General features: G+C 36.5%; 1 protein-coding gene across 3 annotated transcripts in view; it reads left to right on the forward strand.

The window, feature by feature from the left end:
• Positions 1 to 23,870, forward strand: part of RAB3C (RAB3C, member RAS oncogene family) — a 152,507-nt gene that overhangs the window by 57,895 nt on the left and 70,742 nt on the right. For all 3 annotated transcript variants that reach the window (XM_041711299.2, XM_072922403.1, XM_002187873.7), the window contains exon 3: positions 333 to 451. In XM_041711299.2, the coding sequence (XP_041567233.1) occupies positions 333 to 451 (119 nt within the window). The remainder of the gene's footprint in view (positions 1 to 332; positions 452 to 23,870) is intronic.

A 23,870-nucleotide genomic window follows, 5' to 3' on the forward strand; every position in this document is an offset into this window, starting at 1 on the left:
TGACTGAATCTGAGTCCCACAGGAAGGCATAAGGCAGAATCAGAAGAGAAAGTTCTTACCTAACTCTCAGAGTGAATAAAATGAATCACTAATGACTCAGAATATATGGGTTGACAGGGGGCCATGCCTTTCTGTCGCTCTCCACTCTCCCTTCATAACAGAATTGATACATCCCTCCTGTTATGATCCAATACAGAGTTCTCCTTATTTCTACTTATTTTCAGGATTACAGGGTTTTACAATAACTGTTTCATTTCTATAAAAGAAAAAAAAAGAAAAAAAATGTTTTCAATTTATGTGCAATGTAAAAATTTTGTTTGTTATTGTTTCAGGACACAGCAGGCCAGGAGAGGTACAGAACAATTACCACAGCTTACTACCGGGGTGCAATGGGCTTCATTTTAATGTATGACATCACAAATGAAGACTCTTTCAATGCTGTGCAGGATTGGTAAGTAAACACTGGTTAAAAATGGAATTTATATTAAATAAATACTCAGAGAGTATGTTTGATATCACTTACCTGCTGTGACAATATGCTCAAGCATTCCTGTATCTGAATATATGGTGGTGGGGTTTTTTTCAGTCAGGAAAGACAATGAATATTTAAAAATGTTTTGCATATAATTTCTGTAATTTCAGTTCATGTACGTTATTGATACTACTAAAACCAAAAACATGCTAATGTGGAGACTGACAGCTAAGATACCAGAAAGATTCCCATACTTTATGGAAAAAAAAAAGAGATACCATATTTGAGGGTCATTTTTGAATTTAGTTTTTTATCTGTAGCTGGATATACATTGTTCTATCCATCCTGTGAATCAAGTGTTAAAATGAGTGAACTTTATGACAATAGTAGAACCCCTAGAATGGGGGGAATTTGTATTACCTACTGTTATGTGATCATATGGATGTCTCTATGAAAGCAGAGATATCATTTTAAGCACACATAAGTCAGTCAGCCTCCAGACAATCTAAAGCTTTTTAAAGTAAAGCTAACATAAAAGAAAATCCAGAGTTTCCCTCAGTCATATTTTTTTCCCTTAATGAGTTATTTTAATATTGAAGACCCTTTTGGCAGTTTTCTGAGTGATATGAATAATATTTGTAATGTGTTCTCCACATGCTCTTTTGCATGTAGCTCCCATGGGATAGCTGTGTTTGAATGAAGATTTTGTTTAGAGTTTGTGTGATTTGTTCAGTATATTTCTCTGGCTTTTGAAAATTCATTTTTAGATATGTTCTAGTGTGTACTTCTTTCAGGACAGACAAGGCCAGAAGTATGTTTCATACTTAAAAAGTAATGATGCTGTGATGCCTGCTTTTAACAGAAATAGTCACACAGCATTAAACCATCCTAGAAAATAATTTTCTCTCTATCATACTCTTCTACTTATTATTGTAGCAGAAGTTGTCACAGAACCCATGGAGCACTTTCCCTTTCAACATCTGGAGTTTTTCTTGGTCTGTATGAGATGAGATTGGTCATGTATCACTCTGAAAATAACTGAAAACCTTAGCTTGACTCTGCTGAAGTGAAATGGGATCTTGGGTTGCCTAACATTTCCCATGTAAGCACCAGGGATGTAATAATTTTCCGTCCTCCAGGGGAAAGGGGCAACTCCAGACTGTGTCCCAGCACTTCTCCGTCAAGTTATCTGTATGCCTCTACACCAAATTGCTCTCATGAGCAACTCTTCCAATTTTTGAGAGAATCTATAAGCTTGCATAAGTAGTATAGATTGAGTAACTATCTTTGGACAACTTAATGTATCTGAGTAGAGTTTCTGTTTGATACTCCAAGAGGAAGGAACTTTTGCTACCTGTGAGTTATTACAAAGGGATGTTTTACCCATGTTTTACAAGCTGGAAACATGGTATAAGTACTTGCTATTACACATTTGTGACTACTGCACTGTTCAACAGGATGAGACAGAATGTCCTACCTAACAGGAGGTAGCTGAAAGTGTTAATTCATAGATCCTGGTGCAAAAGTTTAATAAAACAGGAGATCAAGGAGTATATCAATCTCCCAGATGAACATGCAGATGTGACTGCCAATGGCACTGCTTCCGAATCCTGCCAGATGAAGCACTTTCTTGCTTTGTCCTATTTTTCGTTGTCTGTGGGCTGATTCTATTCTAGCGCTGGGTTGATAATGCCTTGTCTAGGACCAGCTGTGAGCTGAAAACTTCATTGTCCAATCTCCAGGCAAACCAGATGGCATGTCATGCATTATCTCTCTTCCTCTAACACAAAGACTCCTTTTATAGCAAGCATAAATATGAGTACTTATTATTAATTTTCCCACCTGTTTGTTTTCCAGTCTCCTAGATCTGTTATGTTTGGCACTCTTTGTCTCCTGGTAAAAAGTAACTAGGCTTCATGCTAATTAAAAAAAAAAAAGTCAGTGTAAAATGAAGCAAAAAAATATTTTAAAGCGACAGGATTCTCAAATAGATTAATTATGAAATATGATTTTTCAACCATTTTTATCTAGAAGTTTTACAAAGAGTTGACAGCTCTTACAGAAATTTGTTAGAAAGAAGGGATTGCAGTATTATGTGTTGAGAGCTACTGCAAAGTCATCTGCATGATGAAAGGAATGACAGATATGCTGAGTGCCTCACTTGTCAGGATGAGACATATTTGTCTGTTATTTGTATTTTTAGTGTCATAAGCCCAGTTGCTGTTCTGCTGTTCTTCCTTTTATTCATTACTCCAATCTCACAGCTCATAATTAATTTTGATCAACCCTGGCTTCAATTTTGATAGTAATTGCACAGCTTACTTCTGAATGTGAGAAAAGTTAAAGAAAACTGGCAATTACCAATGCTGTAGAAAAGCAAGTATGGCTATGTGCTGGTATCTGTGTATTTCTGAAAGTTACAGGAGGAGAGATAAGGGGCTTTTAAGTACTTTTCAGTGCTTTTCTCTGTCATAGATGTGCCTCTCTAAGCAGTAGTGCCTTTTTGTATACATGGACAACAGGTCAAGTCCAAGTTCAAATCACATCACATCAGCTTCAAGACTTGATCTAGAAACTGCACTGCAGTCAAGACAATGAATCTACAGGTACCTTTTAGGTTTGGGTAGAGGACTTTGGTTTAAAATGTGTGTTGGGATGGTTTTTTATATTAAAAGATAATTTAACCTTTTATATTTAAAAAAAATCAGTATCTATAGTTTTATCTAAATCTATTAGCACCTATATATGTAATATGTAGCCAAGAATTTAGAGAGAGTGGATTTATGCTGAAAATCTGTCTGCTAGCAAAAAGAGCAAATCAAACATGCTTTGACTCAGCATTTCTTCTATGGAACTCTCCCCGGGATCTGAAGTTGCCTTTACTAACAGGTTTTTTCTTTAAGAAATGCAGCTAATGCTGCAAGATGTGTGCCTTGAAATAGCTTGATGCAATTTGGTCATGTTATCTTCAAAAGATGAAGATTTTGGGAACGGATGTATTTGCTTTAAATAGGAATCAGTTGTAGGGGATATTTTTCTGCTTGCCTGAGTTTTAAAATAGAAAAAAGGTATAACCAAATAACCAAAACTTCTATTTATCTGAATTCTTAAGACAGCATCCACATGTTTCAAGAAAGTGGCCTAGTGGAATCTATTTTCTTTAGAAATTCATTCAAATTAAATTTGAAGGAGAAATAGGTCAATGTTGAGAGTGGCTCGATGTCATCCCAATGAGTAATTTTTAGTTCAGCAGTAATGTCACAATGCTTGCATTAATTCCTCTTTTGTACTAGCACCTGTAGCATCTACATTTTCTAAACTTTTCTCTCTATACATTTCACTTGGAGGTGCTATGCCCCTTTTCATCTTAATGTTTCAGTGAACATAAATTGTGTCCTTAATGGCAGTGGTGTGTTATGGTATAAAGGAGAGTGTGAAGGCTTTGTACTCTCTTTGCAGCTGGTACCAACTCAATAAGCTGAGTTCTATAAAAATTCCAGGGAAATAAATGTCTCTGAGTTGAAGTTAAACTTGTTTTTATAAATACTTTTCTAGACATCTAATAAATTAATTGGAAGGAATTGATATGTTTCAGCATGTTTATAATGCAATATTTTACCTAGGTCAGAAATAGCAGGTATCTAAAACATGATCTAAAAGGCTGAAGTTTTATGTTCCAGGTTGAAACCCTCTATGTGAAACTTCTCTAGGTGTGAAGGATGAATGGGGATAGGGCACATGGTATATAGTTTTTTACACTCACTCTAAGATGCTCCTCTGCACCTGAATATGTTCTCCCAAGTACAAATGTTTGTCCAGCAATATTTTTATCAAATCTGGTGACTGCTGAAGACACTGCTATGGAGGGCTCCCTTATGCATGAATTCAAAAATTGAGAATTTCACATTGCTGAATTCTCAGATTCAGGGGTGTTTCCTTAGGAAACACATAAGGCTGAAGGAGTCTAAGAAGCTTTGAGCTATTGATCTCTTTTGTATACCTATCAAGGTGTATAAAATCAGTTTTTCCTGCATTTTTGACTGAGGTCTATGGGAGCAAGCAAGAAACTATGCTAGGAAACACCTTGATAAACTTTACCCTTTAAAAAATAGCATTTGTGAAAAATAATATGATAGATGTTTTTTAATGTCCCTGTTGGAAAGATAATGGTTACACATCTTCTTAAAGAATTAAGAGGGTCTTCCATAAAAGATATTTTTCTTTCCTTTTCTTCTTTGCTTTTTCTGAGATGTCATTTTAACTGCCCCCTTCTCTCCTGCTGCAGACTCCTCAAGCTCATGATCTTTGAAAAGAAATCAACTGACTCAAAGTTTTGTACATGCCATAAAGTATTATCCTCTCTTATCACTGACATTGCCAATGCATGGCTTTAGGAAAATTCTCCATTAAAAAGGACAAACATATACCTGTTTTTCTAAAGCTTTTCTTGATAACATTTGATAGGATTAACCATCACTCTAGCCTGAACTATTTGCTTTCATAAAGATACTTATATTTTTCTTCCTACTAAACCCTGAATTTAAATACGTACATTATAAATAGGAATTTCTGCAAATCCTTATCAAAATGGTGTCTTGAAAATAGTAAACCACTGACTTAAAAGTACAAACCTCATGAGAAAATGTCTTCTGTGGGTTTACTGTTCAAAAACTAATTCATGCATTACAACAGTTATCAGGAAAGACAGATGTTAAGTTTTCATGGCACTTTTCATTCTTTGCTGTCTTTATGCCCGTAAACCATAGAGAGAAAAATGTTTGCAGAACAGAAATTTTTTGTATGTGGTCATTGGTCCTACTGGCTCTTACTCACACTTTCTCCTTTCATATATTTTGTTGTGGGACTAAGGGCTTCTGTAGTTTTTACACCACTCCTCGGAACCTCCCTCTCTGTAAATGTGACATTTTCTTTGGTTATAGGCAGCCACCCAGTATCAGGGTGTCCATTCAACTGTTGTCAGCTGCATCAAACCCTACTAATGCTGCCAGTGGAAAGTTTAATAAGAAAGAGGAGTAAATATTGACAGAGTTCCCTCAGGGTGTACTATGTCTTTCTTTTCCCTCTAATTTGAGCTCAGGCAGTACAGTCAGTAAGTCACTGACAGAAATCACACACTCAGGTCCTACTCAGTCACCAACTGGTGAGTGCAGCTCCTCAGTGGAGCTTGTCTCAACAACATGCTTCAGGGTTAAGCTGCTCTTGACTTCCACTGGACCTAATTGACTTAAATAACTTTTTATATATCTATATATATCTATATTTAACAGCTGACATGCTTGTTGATAAGGGCAGCTGTTGGCCATAGCTAGACATGAGCTATTGCCATCACATTGCATTCTCCTTGTTAGCACCAGTCTGACTGTAGCTGCAGACTGGCAGCTACATCGTAAGTGTGGCTGCAACTTCTAAAAGCTGCACCTTTCTCTACAGCTGCCACCCCTGCAGATAAGGGCTGGAGTTCTGGGGATTGATCTCTTCTTGTTGTACCTGGTCTGTGCTAAGGAAGGATGCATCACTCCTTTCCTAAGACCCTTTTCCTCAGTCATAGAAATGTGGAGGTCTGTCTGATATGAAATGGCCAGAATATTTTATCTGGGAAAACATGACAAATTAGTAAATTATGCCTTGCTGCTGTCTACATCTGCCAAGAGGAGAGTTCTGGCTTAACTATCCCCATAACCTTGCTTTGTTGGACTGGAAATTTACAGTGGAGATTTATTGTGCAGTTGATGAGGTAATGCAAATACTCAGCCATTCAGAGAACTATTGTTCATTAAAGGAAGTGTCTTCCAATCTCTACCCCATCCTTCTCTTCTTCAGATATGATCACTGAGGGTTACACTGAGGTGGATAAAACAAACCAGATGATCAGATAAGTATCTGAATGCTGCTGGGCTGAACTTCTATCCATTAATTAGATCATGCTAAGGTACTCTTAATGAGATTTTAATTTTGTCTGTTTTTTCCTACAATCATGCTTTTATTTGTCAAAAGGTTAAAGAGGAAAATACCTCTGACAAGCTAGTGGTGAGCTGCTGGAGTTTATCAGAAAGACAAACAAACTTAGGGATGGTAAAATATAAAAGTATACTAAAGAAAGTACATTAAATGCTGAGTTTAATATTTAGCAAGTCTGTCCATTTTATAGTTACACACTGACAATAATAAAAGAAACAAACCCTGGTATATTATAATCAACTCACAATGTTTACTTTTGTTAGTAATAAAAGTCTTACAATCTTGTGTCAATAGTAGTTTTTGTTGGCTGAACAGTAACTAATGCACTCTTCTTATCTCCCTGTAACTGTATGTTGACAAAGTTACACAGTTGCTCAGCATTCCCAAATGAAAACTCTGCTGCCAGCCAACAACACGAGTCCAGTCAGGGACTCAGTAATGTCCCTGAACAGTTTCTACTCTCATCTGAAGCTGCAGATTATTCACTTTTCTCAGTACTCTAATATTCTGAATTTGTTACTCTTCAGACGAATATCACAATCCCTCTACGGCAGTCAAAGCCTGAAATTTGCTGATGGAGCTGTTCCTTTAGGGTTTCAATTTTACATAAACCTTCTTCTGTGGGTTGAGATATCTCATAGCATTGACTGCAGTTTCAGTCATGCAGCCTGGATGATTTTTGTTCAAAATCTCAAAAAAAAAAAAACAGACTGTGTGAGTCAGTAGTAAAGCAGTGTACAACTTTGCAGGCAGTATGAAGTTCAACTGAGTCCTTCTCCCTTATGAACTTTCTTACTTTTGCTCCCCTCTCCCCTCCCCTCTGCACATGATTTCAAGATGCCCTGTTTCAAGTGTCAAACTTTGGCAGTTGTGAGATGCAGTCTATATGTGGGGGAGTACAACAAGATTTATTGAAATTGATCCTGCTGGTCAAAGACTGCCATTAATGTTCTTGTATTGAAACACAAACTGCAATGTGACACAGCAATGTGACCTGCTGGTAGTGGTTATTTTCAAAGCATATCCAAATGCTATTTAGGTGATTTAGGTTGTCTTTCCCAGGACATTGGAAAGCCTTGATCAGTAAACCAAGGCATTTATAGTGAATTCTTAATAATGATGATTTTCTGCCTTCTTTTTAAGTCATTTTTTTCCCTAATCTCATTTGTTGTGCTGTGCTATGATAGTCATAAAATTCTTAAGAAAATATTAAGAAAATAAATCTTTAATTTTAACTACAGCTTAGTATCATCATCATTCTGCCAAGGATCCCTAAAAGAACTTGTTGTCCTCTTAGTGTCAGATGACAACATTTTAAAGACAAATAAACATTTCTGATCTGGTAGATTTATGAATATAAAGTCATAATAAAATAAGGAAAAGAAAGGGAAAAATATTTTCATTCCAAATTAAAGTTTCTATTTTTACCCAGTGCTCACTCTTATTTTCCACAATACAGGAGGCATTACAGTCTCTTTAAATAGGACAAAAAAACCTGCCTGCTATTTGGACTAAGATTTTGGATGTTTATTAAAAGCACTGAATTTATCTAGATATTGTGAGAACGGGCAATAAAATCTGCACCTTCAAGGCCACAAACAGGTGTTAAAACTTCCCACAGGGACCAGAGGAGGGACTGTCTGCTTTAATCCTTCTCTGTGCTGGCCACCAAGCAACTGAGGGCCACCTTAGTGGCTGAATGTGTTGCAGTTGCCTTTTGCAAATAATGCAGCACCACAGAAACCTGCAATCAAACTGAGATTCCAATGGAAAGTCTTGGATAACAGTGTTTCCAATACATAAATTAAATTGCCTCACCCATACTTGGATATCATGGTGCAGTGCTGAGTTCTGCATACAAATTATTCTTGCAAAGCTATGCAGTTGTTCCTGAGATCAGACCCCACACATGTTGCTTTAGAAATTTAGGACTGACCATTGCAAGGGGTCAAGCAGTGGCAGCTCAGTGATAGCATGTGTAAGGCATTTAATCTCTGCATCATTGCTTTAGCAGGAGATTGACAGCTATAGTTTTGTCGGACTTGAGGATATGGTTTTATTTAATTTGGGGAGAGGGAAGTTGAAAGCATTGGTCTATGCATAACTCTGGGAAACAGCAAGGAAAGTCTGGAAATGCACATACTGCTCCACAGCAGATTAGTTTTAACTCTACCAAAGACAGTAGTGATTTTATTCTTTCTTCTTTCTTGATACCATTGGGATTTTAAAAAATCAAACTAAAAATTGATTCCCACATGAAAACATGAGAAAAGTTGTACCTGCGCAATGTTCATAGCAGGGAAGACTTTCCTAAGCTCTTCAACTTCCTTCTACTTATAGCAAACATGCTCTGCCATAAGTTCACATCATGAAGAACTCCAAGGAGAAAAGTAAATCAATGTTTTTTATCTTCAGTTGCCTTCTCCTACGCATATGATACATCTCTATTTACAGTGCTTTGAAAAAGCTTTTAACAAGAGAAGAGAAGAGAAAATGTTATATCAATTAAAAAGCAATTCATACAGAACGGCTCCATTGGAAAACCATAATACTGACAAAACTGATTTCAGGCTTAGTTTGGCAGACAAATCTGCATGACATTTTCAGTTTTTCTATATCTGCATGATGTCCCCAGTTTTGTTTTTTAAAATAGGCTATTTAGATAATGCCTGGAGCAGGCTTACCTAGGGACAGAGGTCAAACAAAGTTAAAAAGATAAAACCAGATATATTATCAAAGGACCTTCAGGTACATTGTCAGACAAATCCTCCCCAAGAGACTACACCAGAGATGGACAATGGTCATGAGTTTTTCAGACAGATATAAGTTTGGTCTATTTTCACACCAGGAGTTAATTCCTCAATTATTGCTTCAGGTAATGAAGTCATGTACCCCCAGTTCTCTCCACCCCACCCCGATTCACTTTTGTTTACACTTTTCAGGGCCTGAGGAAGAGGGTGTCCTTGGTTCTAAGGCTTAAAAGGATTGTTTTGTCTGCCCAAAATGTGAAGAGGTCTTGCTAACTCTCTATGGAGTTCAGAGTTATACACAAATGCAGTACAGGATTTGAAAATTATAAAAGCTAAAAATCTTAAGGTACACTGAGCGAGAAAATGAGCATCTGTCACCGCCTAATCTATCATGAGGTGGCTGTTTTTTCCGATTGTTCCTGGAGGGAAAAACTCTGTAACAAATCCATATTAATTGAACACATTAAATTCTTACTTAGATATGTATTACAGAGGCAAAGTGTGCTGAAGAAAGCAAAAATAAAGTAAATGAAGTCAATTCTGCTTCAAAACAATTCTGAAGAAAGAACAAGAATCTAGCAGTTTCTTTTGCTGGTCAGTGAGAGGAGCCTGTGTATTACAGCTTGCTTGTTACAAGCCAGGGAGTAGCAGAACTGACTGATACAGCCTCTGGGAGAAGGGGAGAGAACAAAATATAAGCCAGGCAGGATGGACGGGAACACAAACTTCCTTTGATGTAATATTTAGCATTAGTCCTTTCAGTATAACAGAGCTGAGTGTTACGGCCTCTGGGAGAAAAGGAGAGAGCAAAATATGAGCCAGGCAGAATGGATGGCAATACAACAATACAAGCCTTCCTTTGATGTAATATTTAGTATCAGTCCTTTTGGTTTTTCTTGCTTGGAGAGAATCAGCAAATACACCATTAAGACTCAATGACAAGAAACCTGCACCTGTAATTTAAAAAAAAAAAATTAAAAAAAATACATGGATTAAAATTGTTTATGCAAGCTGTGGTAAAGTTGAGAGAAATAATACATATTTTACTTATTATTTATAGATAACTTTTATATATATATATATATATATATATAGGTTTTGCATTGTGTTTTTAGATGCATAAATTGAAATTTGCCATTTTAGCTTCTCTCCGTATTTAGTACATCCTTATAAAGGATGTATTAAATATTTTCTGAGCTTTTAAATTATGAATGTTCAATTCTTTGCATAGAAGTTAAAGTTACAATTCTAAGCAGATTTAAATTAACCCCTAGTATGAAAATAGATTCCTTCATAGATCAAGGAAAATCAGTATTGGTAGTTCATCTGAGATACAAATGTTTTTTCAGTTATCATGATCTTCTCAGAGTTTTGTTGTCTATGCATATTTGAGTGAGCAGATTACAAAAAATATTGAGTAACTAAGAATGATTAGGAAGTGTTGCCTCTAGCAACTCATACAATATCTGGTAATAGAGATTTATATTCTGAAAGGCATGGGTGTTTAAAATTACTTTCCAGTCTCCATGGAAACTCTGCTGAGTTAGTTACTGCAGTCAAGGCTTAGATATATAAACAAAAGTGAGGCTATGATAGCTAAAGGGAAAGTCTGTGTTTATCTGAGGTTGTTAAAGGGCTTTTTATAGTGTCTACCATAGCAAACCTGTCTTCCAATCCAGCGGGCTATTAAAAATCCAAAACTTAACTTTTTTTCACATGTAATTTAAGGTTTTATACTTTAAATAGTTAATTAGGTGTCTTGAATTTGCTTTCTCAAAAGAGACAACTCGAAGGACTCATATTTTCAAGAATTTCGGGATATGTTACAAGCTGTTTTATGAGACTATCTAAACTGCAAGCTTTGAGCTAAGCTGAATTTGTTTTAATTCCAGTTCTATTGTCTCTTTCTCAATAAAGTTATACGAGGAAATCTATTCAGAGCTTACAAGAGCTGTCCTGTCAGCTTTATTTGATGTATCCCTGGAGGAAGATGGGAACTGTGAAAGAGAGTGACAAAACTGTGATTCTCTTTAAGACTCCGAAAAGTGATGCTGATCTACTTAGCAAACAGGGAGGGCAGACAGAGAAAGTGGAAGTCTGAGGCCCTGTCTCCTTTTTGATGAAGATGGAAAAATCCTCAATGAACAGAAAGGAAATTTTTAAAAATCATTTGAAAAAATAAATAGGTCCTCTAAGTCAGCCAAAGGGAAGCAAAGATGTTTGTCCAGAGTGAGTTATGTTGAAAAGTAGTTTGGTGGGTTTTTTGCTTGCTTGTTTTGGGTTTTGTGGTTTTTGTTTGTTTGTCTGTTTTGTTGAGGGTTTTTTGTTTGTTTGTTTTGTTTTGTAAAGAACTGGAATGTAATTAGACATCCTTCTGAGCTTTCCTCAAGCCAGGTTCTGCAGCAGGTGAAGGGCAGAAACTCTTTCTGAGGGCCACAGTACTTGCAGAGGAGTGGGGACCACAGATCTGTGGGAGATATCACAAGGACCTGTGGGAAGCAGAAATTGCCATTAATCAGAGGGAGCTGAGTGAGACCTGTGGAATGAGGCAGTTTGAGCACCCACTCTGACTAGGATGAAGCAAGTGGGCTCACACACTAAAATCACTGAGGAATGGTTGCTGGAAGCTTGTCTTGATTTGGTATATCTTTTATTAATCTTTATTTAATTTATACATCACCTCATGCTGAATTCCCTCAGTCTCTGTTGCATCACTTCAAAAGTAATTTTTCACTGTTTTCTGGTTGTCTTCCATATCCTCTGTTTTTTGTTGCTGTTAATTTTTCTCCTGAATCCAGAGCTCTTCTTGAGAAGCATCTTCCAACAAAAGGGTTTATTCCCTCCTCACTTAACTGGTGAAAGATCTTGTGGGAAGGCTCTAAGGAGGAAGAAAAAAGGCTTTTGCAAGAAAGAAGAGTGCTGAGACTGAACAGTATATAAAGTAGAAGTAGATTTGTAAAATACATTTAAACAAATCTTAAAATGTTTCTGTTTTCACTTAGAGCCTTCCAGAACCCACTTATGAACACATGTATTGCTGGAACATTTCTGACAGAGATTTTTTGCATTTCAGTCTGATTTTTTTTTAAATAATAAATTGCTGAAGTTTAGTTTTCGAACTGCAAAGGTTATCTTGAAAACAATGCAACAAAAGACCAAACTAGAGTATTTCAATATTGACCTGGTGTATTTGTACCACAAATCAGAAGCTGATAATGACAACACTTTCTCCACAAAATTGTTTCCTGAGCACTGACAGCTAGCAGACACTTTCAAAGAACATTCAGCTCCAAACAACAGAGAGCTGTGTTCTCCCAGAAGTGCAGGAATGGCTTGGAAAAGCCCAGCTATCCCCACTTGTATGGGCAGCTCCCTGCTGTAAGAACATTGCCAGCTCTTCTGCCTGGGCAATAATAACTCACTGTGCTCTGAAGGAACAGTTTCAAGTACTACTGTTCATCCCATGTGTTACTAAAAGGTGATGAACATAAAGGCTTGTGTCAAATAGTGTGTAGCTTAGTGCAGTTTGTATTTCCATGAGGTGTGCTAAGTGAGAACAGCTGGACACTGTCTACTCTAGCCCATTGTCCTATACAGGAAATGCTTAAATTTGCTTTTATGGCTTCCAGACTAAAACTTCCTCATCTGGGACTACCTTATTCCTCAAGCACAGAGAGAGCTTGCTATTTTCTCTTGCAGCTCAGCCAGACAGAAAGAACTGAGGTAGTATATTGAAGTGTAAAGTTGCATGATATGCACATGTTGGATTAAGATGCTCTTGTAGCAACCCACAGATTGCACAGATCCCTGTCACAACTTCATTTTCTGCAGGTGATTTTTGCCTATGTAAAATTCTCCTGGTGTGCAGCATTCTTACCAATATACAATATATTGAAGTCAGTTTATAGATTTATTTAATAAAGATGTTGGAGAAAATGAATAAAAATTAAGCTTTACAAGCTGCAAGACCTCTCAAAGTGAATTAAAATGCAGACTGATTCTTGTTTTGTAGAATATTTAAATGACTGCCTTCTTTTATGACGTACATACGTGTATAATATGTTTCTATATTTTCTATGCTTATTCATCTTTTTAATAGTTAAGCAGAGTGAACACTGATCTCTTTTCGACTTGGACTGACTTGGACTAAAATCTTGATTTCAATTTTGCAAAAAAAGAATAATATTCTAGCAGTAAAAGCCATAAGGATGTGAATGCCATGATAAAGTAACTATTTTGATATTTGACAATATTGAAGAGTTTTTTTATTAGGAATTACTCATATTACTATTAACTAAAAACTCCCAGAAAAGTGGAACTGCTTTCTTATGTAGTAATATTTCAACAGAAGAACAAACTCTGTACATTCTGCATGAGAACCCTGGGAAGGGAAGAACTTAATAACAAAAATGTTTGGATTCACTTTTCAGCATGATTAAGTCAATCATTTTATATGGATTTCATAACCTTTATTTTTTATTTTATTGGATTTTGGAGTTTTTTGTTTATGCTGAAGGCATTGTTGCACTTTCCTAGGTTGACTTAATTGAAAACTATTGATTCATTATATTGGTTGCTCTCCTTTTTTATTTTTTATTTTTCACGGTCATGACCAGTTCCATACACATAAAAACCTGGTGTAGAGAGAGCTGAAGTCCTCCACACTTAAAAATCAGGTCTTAAATATCTTTTGCTTTTACTTTTTCAGCCTTAACTAAAGCCATCAAGGATGGAATCAGCCAAACCTTCTTAACTGAGTGCTTGAAAAATATGAATGCTTGGAGTATTACTTTTTTAATAATTAGCATTCAATCAGCATTTTTAGCATTTTCTTTGATTGCCATTTCATTATTTATTATTTTTAATTGAATTCTGCATTTATAAAAAACCTCAGGAAACTAAGAAAATGAGAGATTCTGTTAATTTCTGTAAAGAACGTGTACATACCTTACCATGAAGTATGTCATTTGCTTCTGAGCCTAAGCAATGAAGTCTGCTGGCAATGTCCTCTGGTTTTATTTAGCATCTAAAGCAGGGGAGAAATGGGGATGGGGTGAGTAGAATCAAAAGTCATGAAAAAATTGAGATTAAATATTTGTTGTTGTATCAGGTGACTATTTTGTTGTGGTTTGTTTCTAATTAATTTCTGTTCACATAAAGGTGTTGATCAGGATACTTGGTAGATGAAGATGGGTTGGGCTCTGATTTTTGGGAAAATGGCTATATAATAAAGAAGAAAAAAGCCCGACTACAAAACAAGAGGCCCAAATATCTAAAGAATGAGGGTGGGGTGAGCATGTGTGTTAAGAGTGAGAAGAGTGAGAAAGGTACTTAAGAAGGATAGGAAAAACATAGTAAGAACTACTCTTTTGAGAAAAAAAAAAATTAAGAAATAAAGTCATTCTGGTGGGCTTTCATCAGGGCAACAGCCCTGCCTGTTCTCATTCCAGACACTCCCCATTTTGTCAAACTCCAGTGTTCCCATGGATGTCTGACAGGAAGTGGATATTTTGTATATTTGTTCACCTTTTGCTCACCATGACTCAAAAGGGCAGGGCTGCTCAGCCTGTAGGCCAGGGACAATTTTAAGCCAGAGCAAGTAGTCATATATAGAAGCTGGCAGAGTTTTTCTGTTCAGCCAGGGCAATGCCAGGACTGGCAAAGCTTCCTGGACTGGCAGCATCCTTAATGCCACCTCCAGAACTTCAGACCTCCATGGAATGAGGCTCAATAATAAATGAAGGTGTAGATGAATTCCAGAAAAAATATAAGGAAAAATGTAATTTTCAGAGAAAAAAAAGTCAAAATATATACTTCCTGACATGTAATACTGTGAAGATGAAAAAGAAAGATACAATACAGTGGAACTGAGCCTGTTTCTTTCTCCAGATATTTTTTTTCCTTTTTTCTGTGTAATAATTCATGGCAGCAGAGTGAATATTCATTTATTAATGTAACCATGTGTCTGTAACTTAGTGAAGAGCTAGCAAATGTATATGCTAATAACACAACAAATACTGGAGGGTGTGTTGAGCAAAGCACATCCAAACATTTGGTGTCTTACACACATTAAAGAGAGAGACACTGGGTTTTAAGGCATCTAGAAAAACTGCAGCCAGCATGTTACTTTTCAGGTAACCAAAAGGATGTGACCACATTCCTTCTACAAGCTACTTAGGTCATTTGTAGATCAGCACCAGTACTGTTCCATTTTTTTGGCTATGCCTCACTGTTGTTAAAGAGTGTGATATGAATAATGCAAGGAATGCATCCAGAGTGCTTCATTGTTATTTTGAAATATGTATGACTGTTAAAGGAGTACTTGGAAAATTAGGAGTGAAGCTCCATTTTGCACTTTCTAGAATTGAAGAAATAATTTGGTTTCATCTCTTCAGCTTAAGTAACTCTGCTTTTGATGTGTAGCCTGTGCACTATCACTTTTCCCTCATACATTTCAACATGATTTTTGGTGTTGCTGATCTGTACTGAGCTATGGGGGAAAAAGAAGTCTAGAGAAGAGTGGGTTCAGAAGCATGAAACAAAATGTTTTACATAAAATTAATACACCACTGACAGATGTTCTAGGAAAGAAAGTGTTAATCTTTAGTGAGACAGATTTAATTAGACTAATAGCAGCACATGGGAATGAGGGTTCTAAAATATACTACTTATGCTCATATGTCAATACATAACAGGAAAAGCAGATGAATTTTGGGACATTATTAACTACAAAGAGATTATAGCCTAATTGCTGACACTTTTTCCATATGAATGATTTTTATGATGGATTTTCAGACCCTTTTGTAAGAGTGTCAACAATTATCTGGTCTGAACTCAGCACACAGTGAAAAAGGACAAAGAAATAAATGCTCTGATAATAACTTTAGGTTGTGCTGTGCCAGATACGTGCCCAGTGTTTTAAAGACAGGTGGGTCCCTGTACACATATCGGGAGCATATCCTATTAGACTAGCAGCTGGATACATGGCTGGGCTGGGAAAGTTCTGATTCTGTGGCCAAACAGAAAAAAAAAAAAAAAATTATTCTCTCTGAGAATCTTCAAACTTCCAAAAGATTATTTTTAACTGAGTAAGATCTGAAGGGAAGAGTGGGGTGGGGTTGTGTGAAATACCAGAGTGAAATAAATATTTTGTTGTCTCTTAAAACTGGAAACATTTTTTGATGAAAGGGATTGTGTGGCTTGCAAAGGACTCAATTCTGTTTTGTTTCCAAAGGTCAGAAATACCTTCTTTTTGCATTTGAAATGTTTTCAGACACATACCTCGACAGCCAAAAATATCTCCTTTTTAAAAAAATGCATGTAGTATCACAATCTGAAGAGCAAGTATTTAGAAGAAAATGCTGAAGTTTATGATATTCTTAGAGAGAATGTGCAAAAATATAACCTTTAATATATTTACTAGCAAGAAACATACGCTACCACAAACAAATCTATCTAGTCTCCCTGGAAATTACTAAAAAGTGTATGACTTCAGAAAATATGATATATACAATGAGCTTAACAATGACTCTTAAGGTTCTGTTATCATTAGATATGATGAGATGAAGAAACTTTATGGACTTTTCAATTATTTCCTTCACTCTAAAGTTCCATATTAATTTCATTTGTGAGTTATTTTGCCTTGCTTTCTTTCTGCTCCTTGTCTTGCTTGGAAAGCTTGGGCTTTCTGTAATGCCAAGGAACATAGAATAAATACACCCAAAATAATCTGGATCAGATAACTGATAAATGCACCAGACAGGCAATCTCACTGCTTCTGGGACTCAGTGTCATGTCCCTTTGTGTGATACTGCATTGTGCTGTATTATTTAGACATCCAGACTATCTAGGAGGTTCCCTAAATTAGTAACACATGATGCTGTTAACATGCTGTTCATCTGTATTTGTGTGTTTATCAATTGTACAATAATGATCCTTTTTCCATTTTCCCATATCCTGAAGTTTAGTAGATTATGATGAGAAAGGCAGATTGATTTAGTTACAGTTACCCCTCTGCTGCTAATGCACTACATTCAAGATCTTCACAGATCTGATTGCTGGTTGTATTAGGCTTCATGAAAAAATGCTGTGCATAATGTCTGTTCTCACAAAAATAACACAAACCTTTGGAGCTGAGGTGGTGGAAGACAAAATAAAGCGGAACATCTGCACTTATCTCAGGAACTCTATCTGTAGTTTAAAGTTTTGTAATGGAATGGGGAGTGGCCGTTTCCATAAACATTTTTTTTACCTATATTAATTAAGTAGTTTTTTGAAATAAGATAATATATTGACCAAAATATTTTTAGTGTTCACAGATAGTTCATATGCATTGGAAACAAATTCTTGTTGAGGAGATGATGACATCCCTTTTTCTCTTCTGATCTCAACTATTTTTTCACTTGAAAGGCTTAGAGATATAGAGGAAACAAAGTAATGCATTTAATCAGTAAATAAAGATTCAGTGTTGATAGGAAGACCTTTTTCTATAAACTTTGCACGTATAGTTCCACCTTAAATCTATACAGCAGCTGGAAATAGGTCAACACTGAGCATCTTGTTGTTTGATGAAAGAATTCAAACCTGTTTCCAAGGTAACCAATCCCATCCTCTACAAATCTCTGCCATGCTTCTACCTGTTTTGTGAAGCTGAATGCTTTTCTCATTTTCTGAGGTATAGCTTGAACTTTAACACACACATGCACACTGCATGCTGCTTTGTTTCCACTGTGATGAAAGAGACAACAAAAGTAAATAGGAGTTGGTTAATATTTAAGCTGTTAATGCAGGTGTCTCAGTAGCACATTTATAGAGCTTTTGTAAGTGGTGCCAAGCAGTCCTTAACAAACAGCTTTTACAGGAATGGCAGATTAACTTTGGATGAATTTCTGGGTACTTGGGCGTCAGGTCAATATTGTCTCCTTTGTTCTCTGCTCTCTACACAGACTAGGAAGTCTAATCTATTCTGTGGAGAGTAACGAAGATGTGTCAATAGAGGCAAATGATATTCACTAATGCCATTTAGTGCATAAACTGCCATGTCTCTATCACATTAGGTAGCTGCTCCACACATCTGCATGTAAAGACAGAACACTTATTTTAGCAAATTATCTTTGCGCATTCCAAGTGCATCTACACATGCTAAAACATTTTCTGCAAAAGTTCAGAAATATGATTTTTTTGGTTTAAAGTTACATTTTATTTTGAGACACTAAGAGGATTGGAACACAAAATAGGTGGCAATAGAACATAGAAGAGTACAGAGTAAAGGAGATGTGTCAGGCACTAAAAAACCTCTTGCAAAAATATCTTCTTTTATCTGGAAAAAACTGTGAACATGATACTTCACTGAGGATGTTCTGAGTATTCCCACTACATTAAAGAAAGCATATTCAACTTTATTTTACTTTTGCCTTATTTATTTACGTATTGAACACACAGGCAGTTTAGAGTTTCCTAAATGGTTGACAGAGTAAAGCAACACATAGTAATTGCAGCAAGAAGAAAACTGCTTTTGCTCTGATCAATAGGATCAATAGTTTCAACTCTACAGATGATTTTTAATGAAGGACTTAATAATGATACAGAACATTGTTGGTCTACTAATCTGTTATTCATATCCTATACTAGTATTAATTAAAGTATTTCTGTCTGTCTTCAGTTATTGCTAATACACTTCCCTGAAGTGTGATACACACTTTTTGTTTAACTTCTGGAAATTTAATTTGTTATCTAAAATGTGACCAATTGTATCACCTAGATAAATAAGCTTAGACTCCCTGTGACAGAGTGTCTCAAATGAAGAAAACAGGCAATTCACTAAATTCAATTCTACAACTGCATGAGTGAATATACTGTTCTTCCATGCCTTGCATTTAGTTTGTAATGCCAAGGATGATCTTAAGGCTTGAGAGTGTCCTGGTTCCAGTCAGGACAAGGTTATTCTTTTTGCGGTAGCCAGGAGGGGCATAGCTAAGACATGGAATTTATTCTGTATAAGTTCAGGATATTGCTGGGGCAGTCTCTTCTAGGGAGAAGGGATTCTCTCCGGTAAAGAAAATATGATGGAGGTAGCCTACCAGTACTCTTATTATTAGTTGGTTGGGTTTTTTTCCCAGGGACTTTGTTTGTTTTCTTATATCCTCTGTAATTAGTATTGTTGTTCATTTTCTCATCTCATTTCTATTTCCAGTAAATTGCTCTTATCTCACCCTGTAACCTTTGCCTTTTGTGTCTCCAGTTCCCAACTCCATCCCACTGCAGCAGGTAGCAGGAGGTGAGGGATGCAAGAGACAGTGGTGTGTGGTTTTGGAGAGTCTCACTGAGGGCGCTGAACCTAAACCAAACAGGGAGGAAGTTATGATTAGTTTTCTATTGACAGAATTAGGAGTAGAAAGCCACTGCCATAAGTAAACATCAAGACCTGATATTGCTCTGGGTAACTAATGAGTGTGACCTTCAGAAGCATTTGTCTCTGTAATCAAAGCTGTACAGAGTTTCAGTGCAAGGTGTATAGTTCAAGGAGAAGCAGTGAAGTTAATTCATGTTAATTATATAAAAAAATTAAATTTCTCTGCCTCTTCAGTATAATGTCTTTTGCCAATCAGCATGAAGCATATCTGCCTATATCATTAGGAATGCAAAAACCTATATAGGCATTTTTATTTTAAAATTATTTATTTTGCAATTTTATTTAGTTGCAAGCTGTTCATGCAGCCATGACCTCTTTAGGTCTTGTATAATAGCCTTACACATTTTGGCCACAGGACTCACTGTGTTTAAGAAACTGCTTATTATCTTGTTTATACAGAAATATGCACTTTATGTTCAGTAAATTCCTCTTTTAGAGAAGTTTTACTGCTTGCAAGTAAACATTGCTGTTGGTAAGTTCTCAGGTCTCTGCTGGATGTGTTTGGTTTTTTATTTCCATCATTGATCTCTATATTTCTAGTCCAAAGTTTATTTTTTCTCTGCTCATATGTAGCATCTCCAAACTCTTAAAAGTCTATTTACTTTCTGTAGGTCTTGCATATTAATCAACATTCATTTGCCTTCAGATGTCTAAATTTAGATGATTAAGCAATATAATATGATGGGTTTTTTAATAATAGAATCAATTTCCCTTAACTTTGAATCTCTCTTTATTTAGGTTTTAGTCCAAGTCTGTCATCAAGTCTCTATGATAATCAAAGAGAAATAAGGACCTGGGAGGGTTTATAGTGATTATACAGTGGATTGAACAGCTGTTTTTGCTTTGACTGAGGATTGAACCGTGACTTTGTTAGACTGAGGAGGGGCTGAAAACACCTGGATTACACTGGCTGTCTAGGCTTTCAGATGCTGAAGTTAAAAGTATTGAATTCTAGCCTTGCCATATTTTATTTTGGATTTAGGATTGCTCACAGCACCACATAAAAAAACTGTAGACATTCAGGATGAAAATATCCATCTGAGGCTATTTTTTTTTTTTTTTGTGTCTGCTTGGAGTTTTTGAAAATATCTTAGAGTATTCTCTACTGCTACTTCAACTACCATAATTTTTAAATTCAGATTATAATCTAAGATTACAATACTTTATTATTTTTCCCAATATTCTAATCTATCTTTTTTATCTTGTTTCTGTCTTCTATAATTTCCTAATTTGTCTCAAAACTGTGGCATTAAAATGTAGCAAAAGCCCAGAAAATGCTGAGTGGAATGAATAATCCTCGCTCTTTATAATACCTCTTAATTCTGTCAGGCATTAGATTAATTTTGTCACTTTGTAACTTGCACTCAGTTTTTGGTCACTGCTGCCCCAATCTTCTTTTCTTTAGGAACACTATCTAACATTGTCAGTTATCTCAAAGCTCATATTTATGTATTTTGCCTCTTGTCCCAGAAGGTAGCACCTTGCACTCACTTGTATTAAATTCCATCTCATTAATTTCAGATTGCTCCATCAGTCTAACAAAGCCACTTAGAATTCTGATCCTGTTCACTGAAATTCTTGCAGATACTACTGTCCAGCATGGCCTCTACAGAATGAATCAGTATGTTTCCTATTTTGTCATCCAGATCATTAATATAACAAATGGAATTGAAACCCTATGTTCAGATTGCCTTTCTAGCATTCCTAGCTAACCTGAGAGCAAGTTTTAAATTTAAAATTTAATATAAGTTTTTAATTTTTTTTTTCAGAATCTTATGTGCATGTTTACTTTGCTGCTATACAGAAAATTCCTTTCACACATGAATCTTACTGAAATCTAGAGGAATCTCAGGCATTTCATCCCCTGTACTTGCCAGGTTATTTAGGCTATCAGTTGGCAACCCAGTTATTTAGGCAACCCAGTTGGACTGGGCAGTCTTTGTTAGCAACATTAGTAGCACTCTTCAGGTGTTCTTTATTTCCAGGCATTAAATGGAATGATTTATTTGCCTGTAACTTCTCAGCTTCTGCTTTTAAGTTTTTGGTTTTTGGGTTTTTGGTTTTTTAAATATAATTTCTGTTCATTCTTATGTTTAAATTCTTGGGTAGATACTCTAGGAGTACTCAAAGGTAATAGCTAATAATTTAGAGAGCACTTCAACAAGTTCCTTAATGCCTTAAGAGAATCATGCTCTGCTGACTGAAATATGTTTGTAAAAATCCTGGATATTCATTAAAATCTTTACTATTTTAACATGCATTTCTCTCCTGTTATTAGTCTTGTAGCATGCATGCAAACTAGTCTTTATTTTAAAGAATAAATAAGATATCAAGAGATATCAAGTACAATATATTGAACACTTGGCTTCATAAATCCTTTAGTACAGATGTATTTCTGCTTATTCTAATACATATATAGAAATTTTATTTTGTTTTTTTTTGTTTTGTTTTTTTTTGGTTTTTTTTTTTTTTTTAATACTCCCTCTCTTCTCACCCAAAGCCGCTCATAGCTTTGTTCCATGGAAAACACCTTTCTGTTTATCACCAAGCTTGAGGGTAGTTATTGTGTGGGTATGTCCTACTTTTTGTCTGTTCTGGAAAACAAAGTGGGGACTTTATTGAGCTACTCCAGGATCCTCATGATGCACCACCTAACTTAGGAACATTTCTATGTCTTTAGAGACACAAATGACATCTCTGTGTTGTATTTAATTCCCCAACTAACGACTGAGTGACTGAGAATTGCCTCATCTGTGATTTTGTGAAACAATATGCATTTTTTAGAGTAAAGGGATCCTATATACTAAATCTTAGACTAATAGGATGGTTTGGGTTGGAAGGACCTTCAAGATCATCTAGTTCACACCCTCTTCTGTGCCCAGGAACACATTCTACCGGATCAAGTTGTTTAAAGCCCCATCCAAACTCAAAGCCCCATCCAGGCTGGCCTTCCATTTCCAGGGATGGAACACCCACAACTTTTCTGGGTGCCTCACCAGCCTTACAGTAAAGAATATCTTTCCAATATCTTATCAAAACCCTCTTTCTTTCAGGTTGAAGCATTCTCCTGTGTCCTGTCATTACATGTCCTTGTAAAAAGTCCCTCTCCATCTTCTTTGCAAGCTCCTTTCACATGCTGGAAGACCAGAATTAGGATGCTGTGAAGCTGTCTCTTTTTCAGGCTGTACAATCTCTCTCAGTCCTTCCGCATAGGAGAGGCAATCCATCCCTCTACATCAATTTGGCGGCATCCCCTTGATATGCTCCAGCATTTCCATGTCATGCCTGTGCTGAGGACCCTAGAGCTGCATGCAGTACTCCAGATGGTTCTCAGCAGAGCAGAGCAGAGGGGCAGAATCCCCTCCCTCCCCTGCTGCCCACGGGGCTCTGGATGCAGCCCAGGACACGTTTGGCTCTCTGGGCTGTGAGTGCCCATGGCTGGGTCATGTGCAGCCTCTCACCCACAGCACCTCCAAGTCCTTCTCCCAAGGGTTGCTCTGGTCTGTTCATGCCCAGTCTGTGCTGATAGTGGGGCTTGCCCCAGTCCAGATGCAATACTTTGTGCTTGGTCTTGTTAAACTACATGAGTCCACTTCTTGAGCTTGTCCAGGTCCCTCTGGATGACATCCCATCCTTCAGATGTGTCAACAGCACCACTCAGCTTGGATTCATCTGCAAATTTGCTGAGGGGGCACTTGATCCCTTTGTCTTATGTCATTGATGAAGATATTAAATAACTCTGGTCCCAGCATAGACATCTGAGGGCACCACTTGTCAGTGATGTCAATTGGATCTCTGAGTCCTTGACCATGACCCTCTGGATGAGACCATCCAACCAATTTCTTATCCATCTATCAGTCTGCTCCTCAAATCTATCGAATTTAGAGAGACATATTTTTTATTAGCAGGTATCTTCACGGAAAATTTTAATGGGCTAAATGCATTGATAAAAATGTATTTTGATTGAGACTAGAGAAAATGGTCATACTTCATACATAAATTCTTGGCACAATGTTAAACGTTTGGTTAAAACCTATTGGTTTCAGAGGCTCTTGCCAAGGGATATCATAATGCAATGATGTGTGATGGGTCGGGCAGGACAAAAATGCCTGGACTAGTGTGTATTGATCTCTTTTCTGAGCAATACAATATAGGTCTGCAAAACTTCGTGATTTAACAAAGACAATTTGACCAAAATGCTGGAAGAATTTTACATACCTATTATGACAGACTTGACATTGGTGCTACATCTCTCATC

The sequence above is a fragment of the Taeniopygia guttata genome, chromosome Z (assembly GCF_048771995.1).
Source record: "Taeniopygia guttata chromosome Z, bTaeGut7.mat, whole genome shotgun sequence".
NCBI classification, from domain to species: Eukaryota; Metazoa; Chordata; class Aves; order Passeriformes; family Estrildidae; genus Taeniopygia; species Taeniopygia guttata.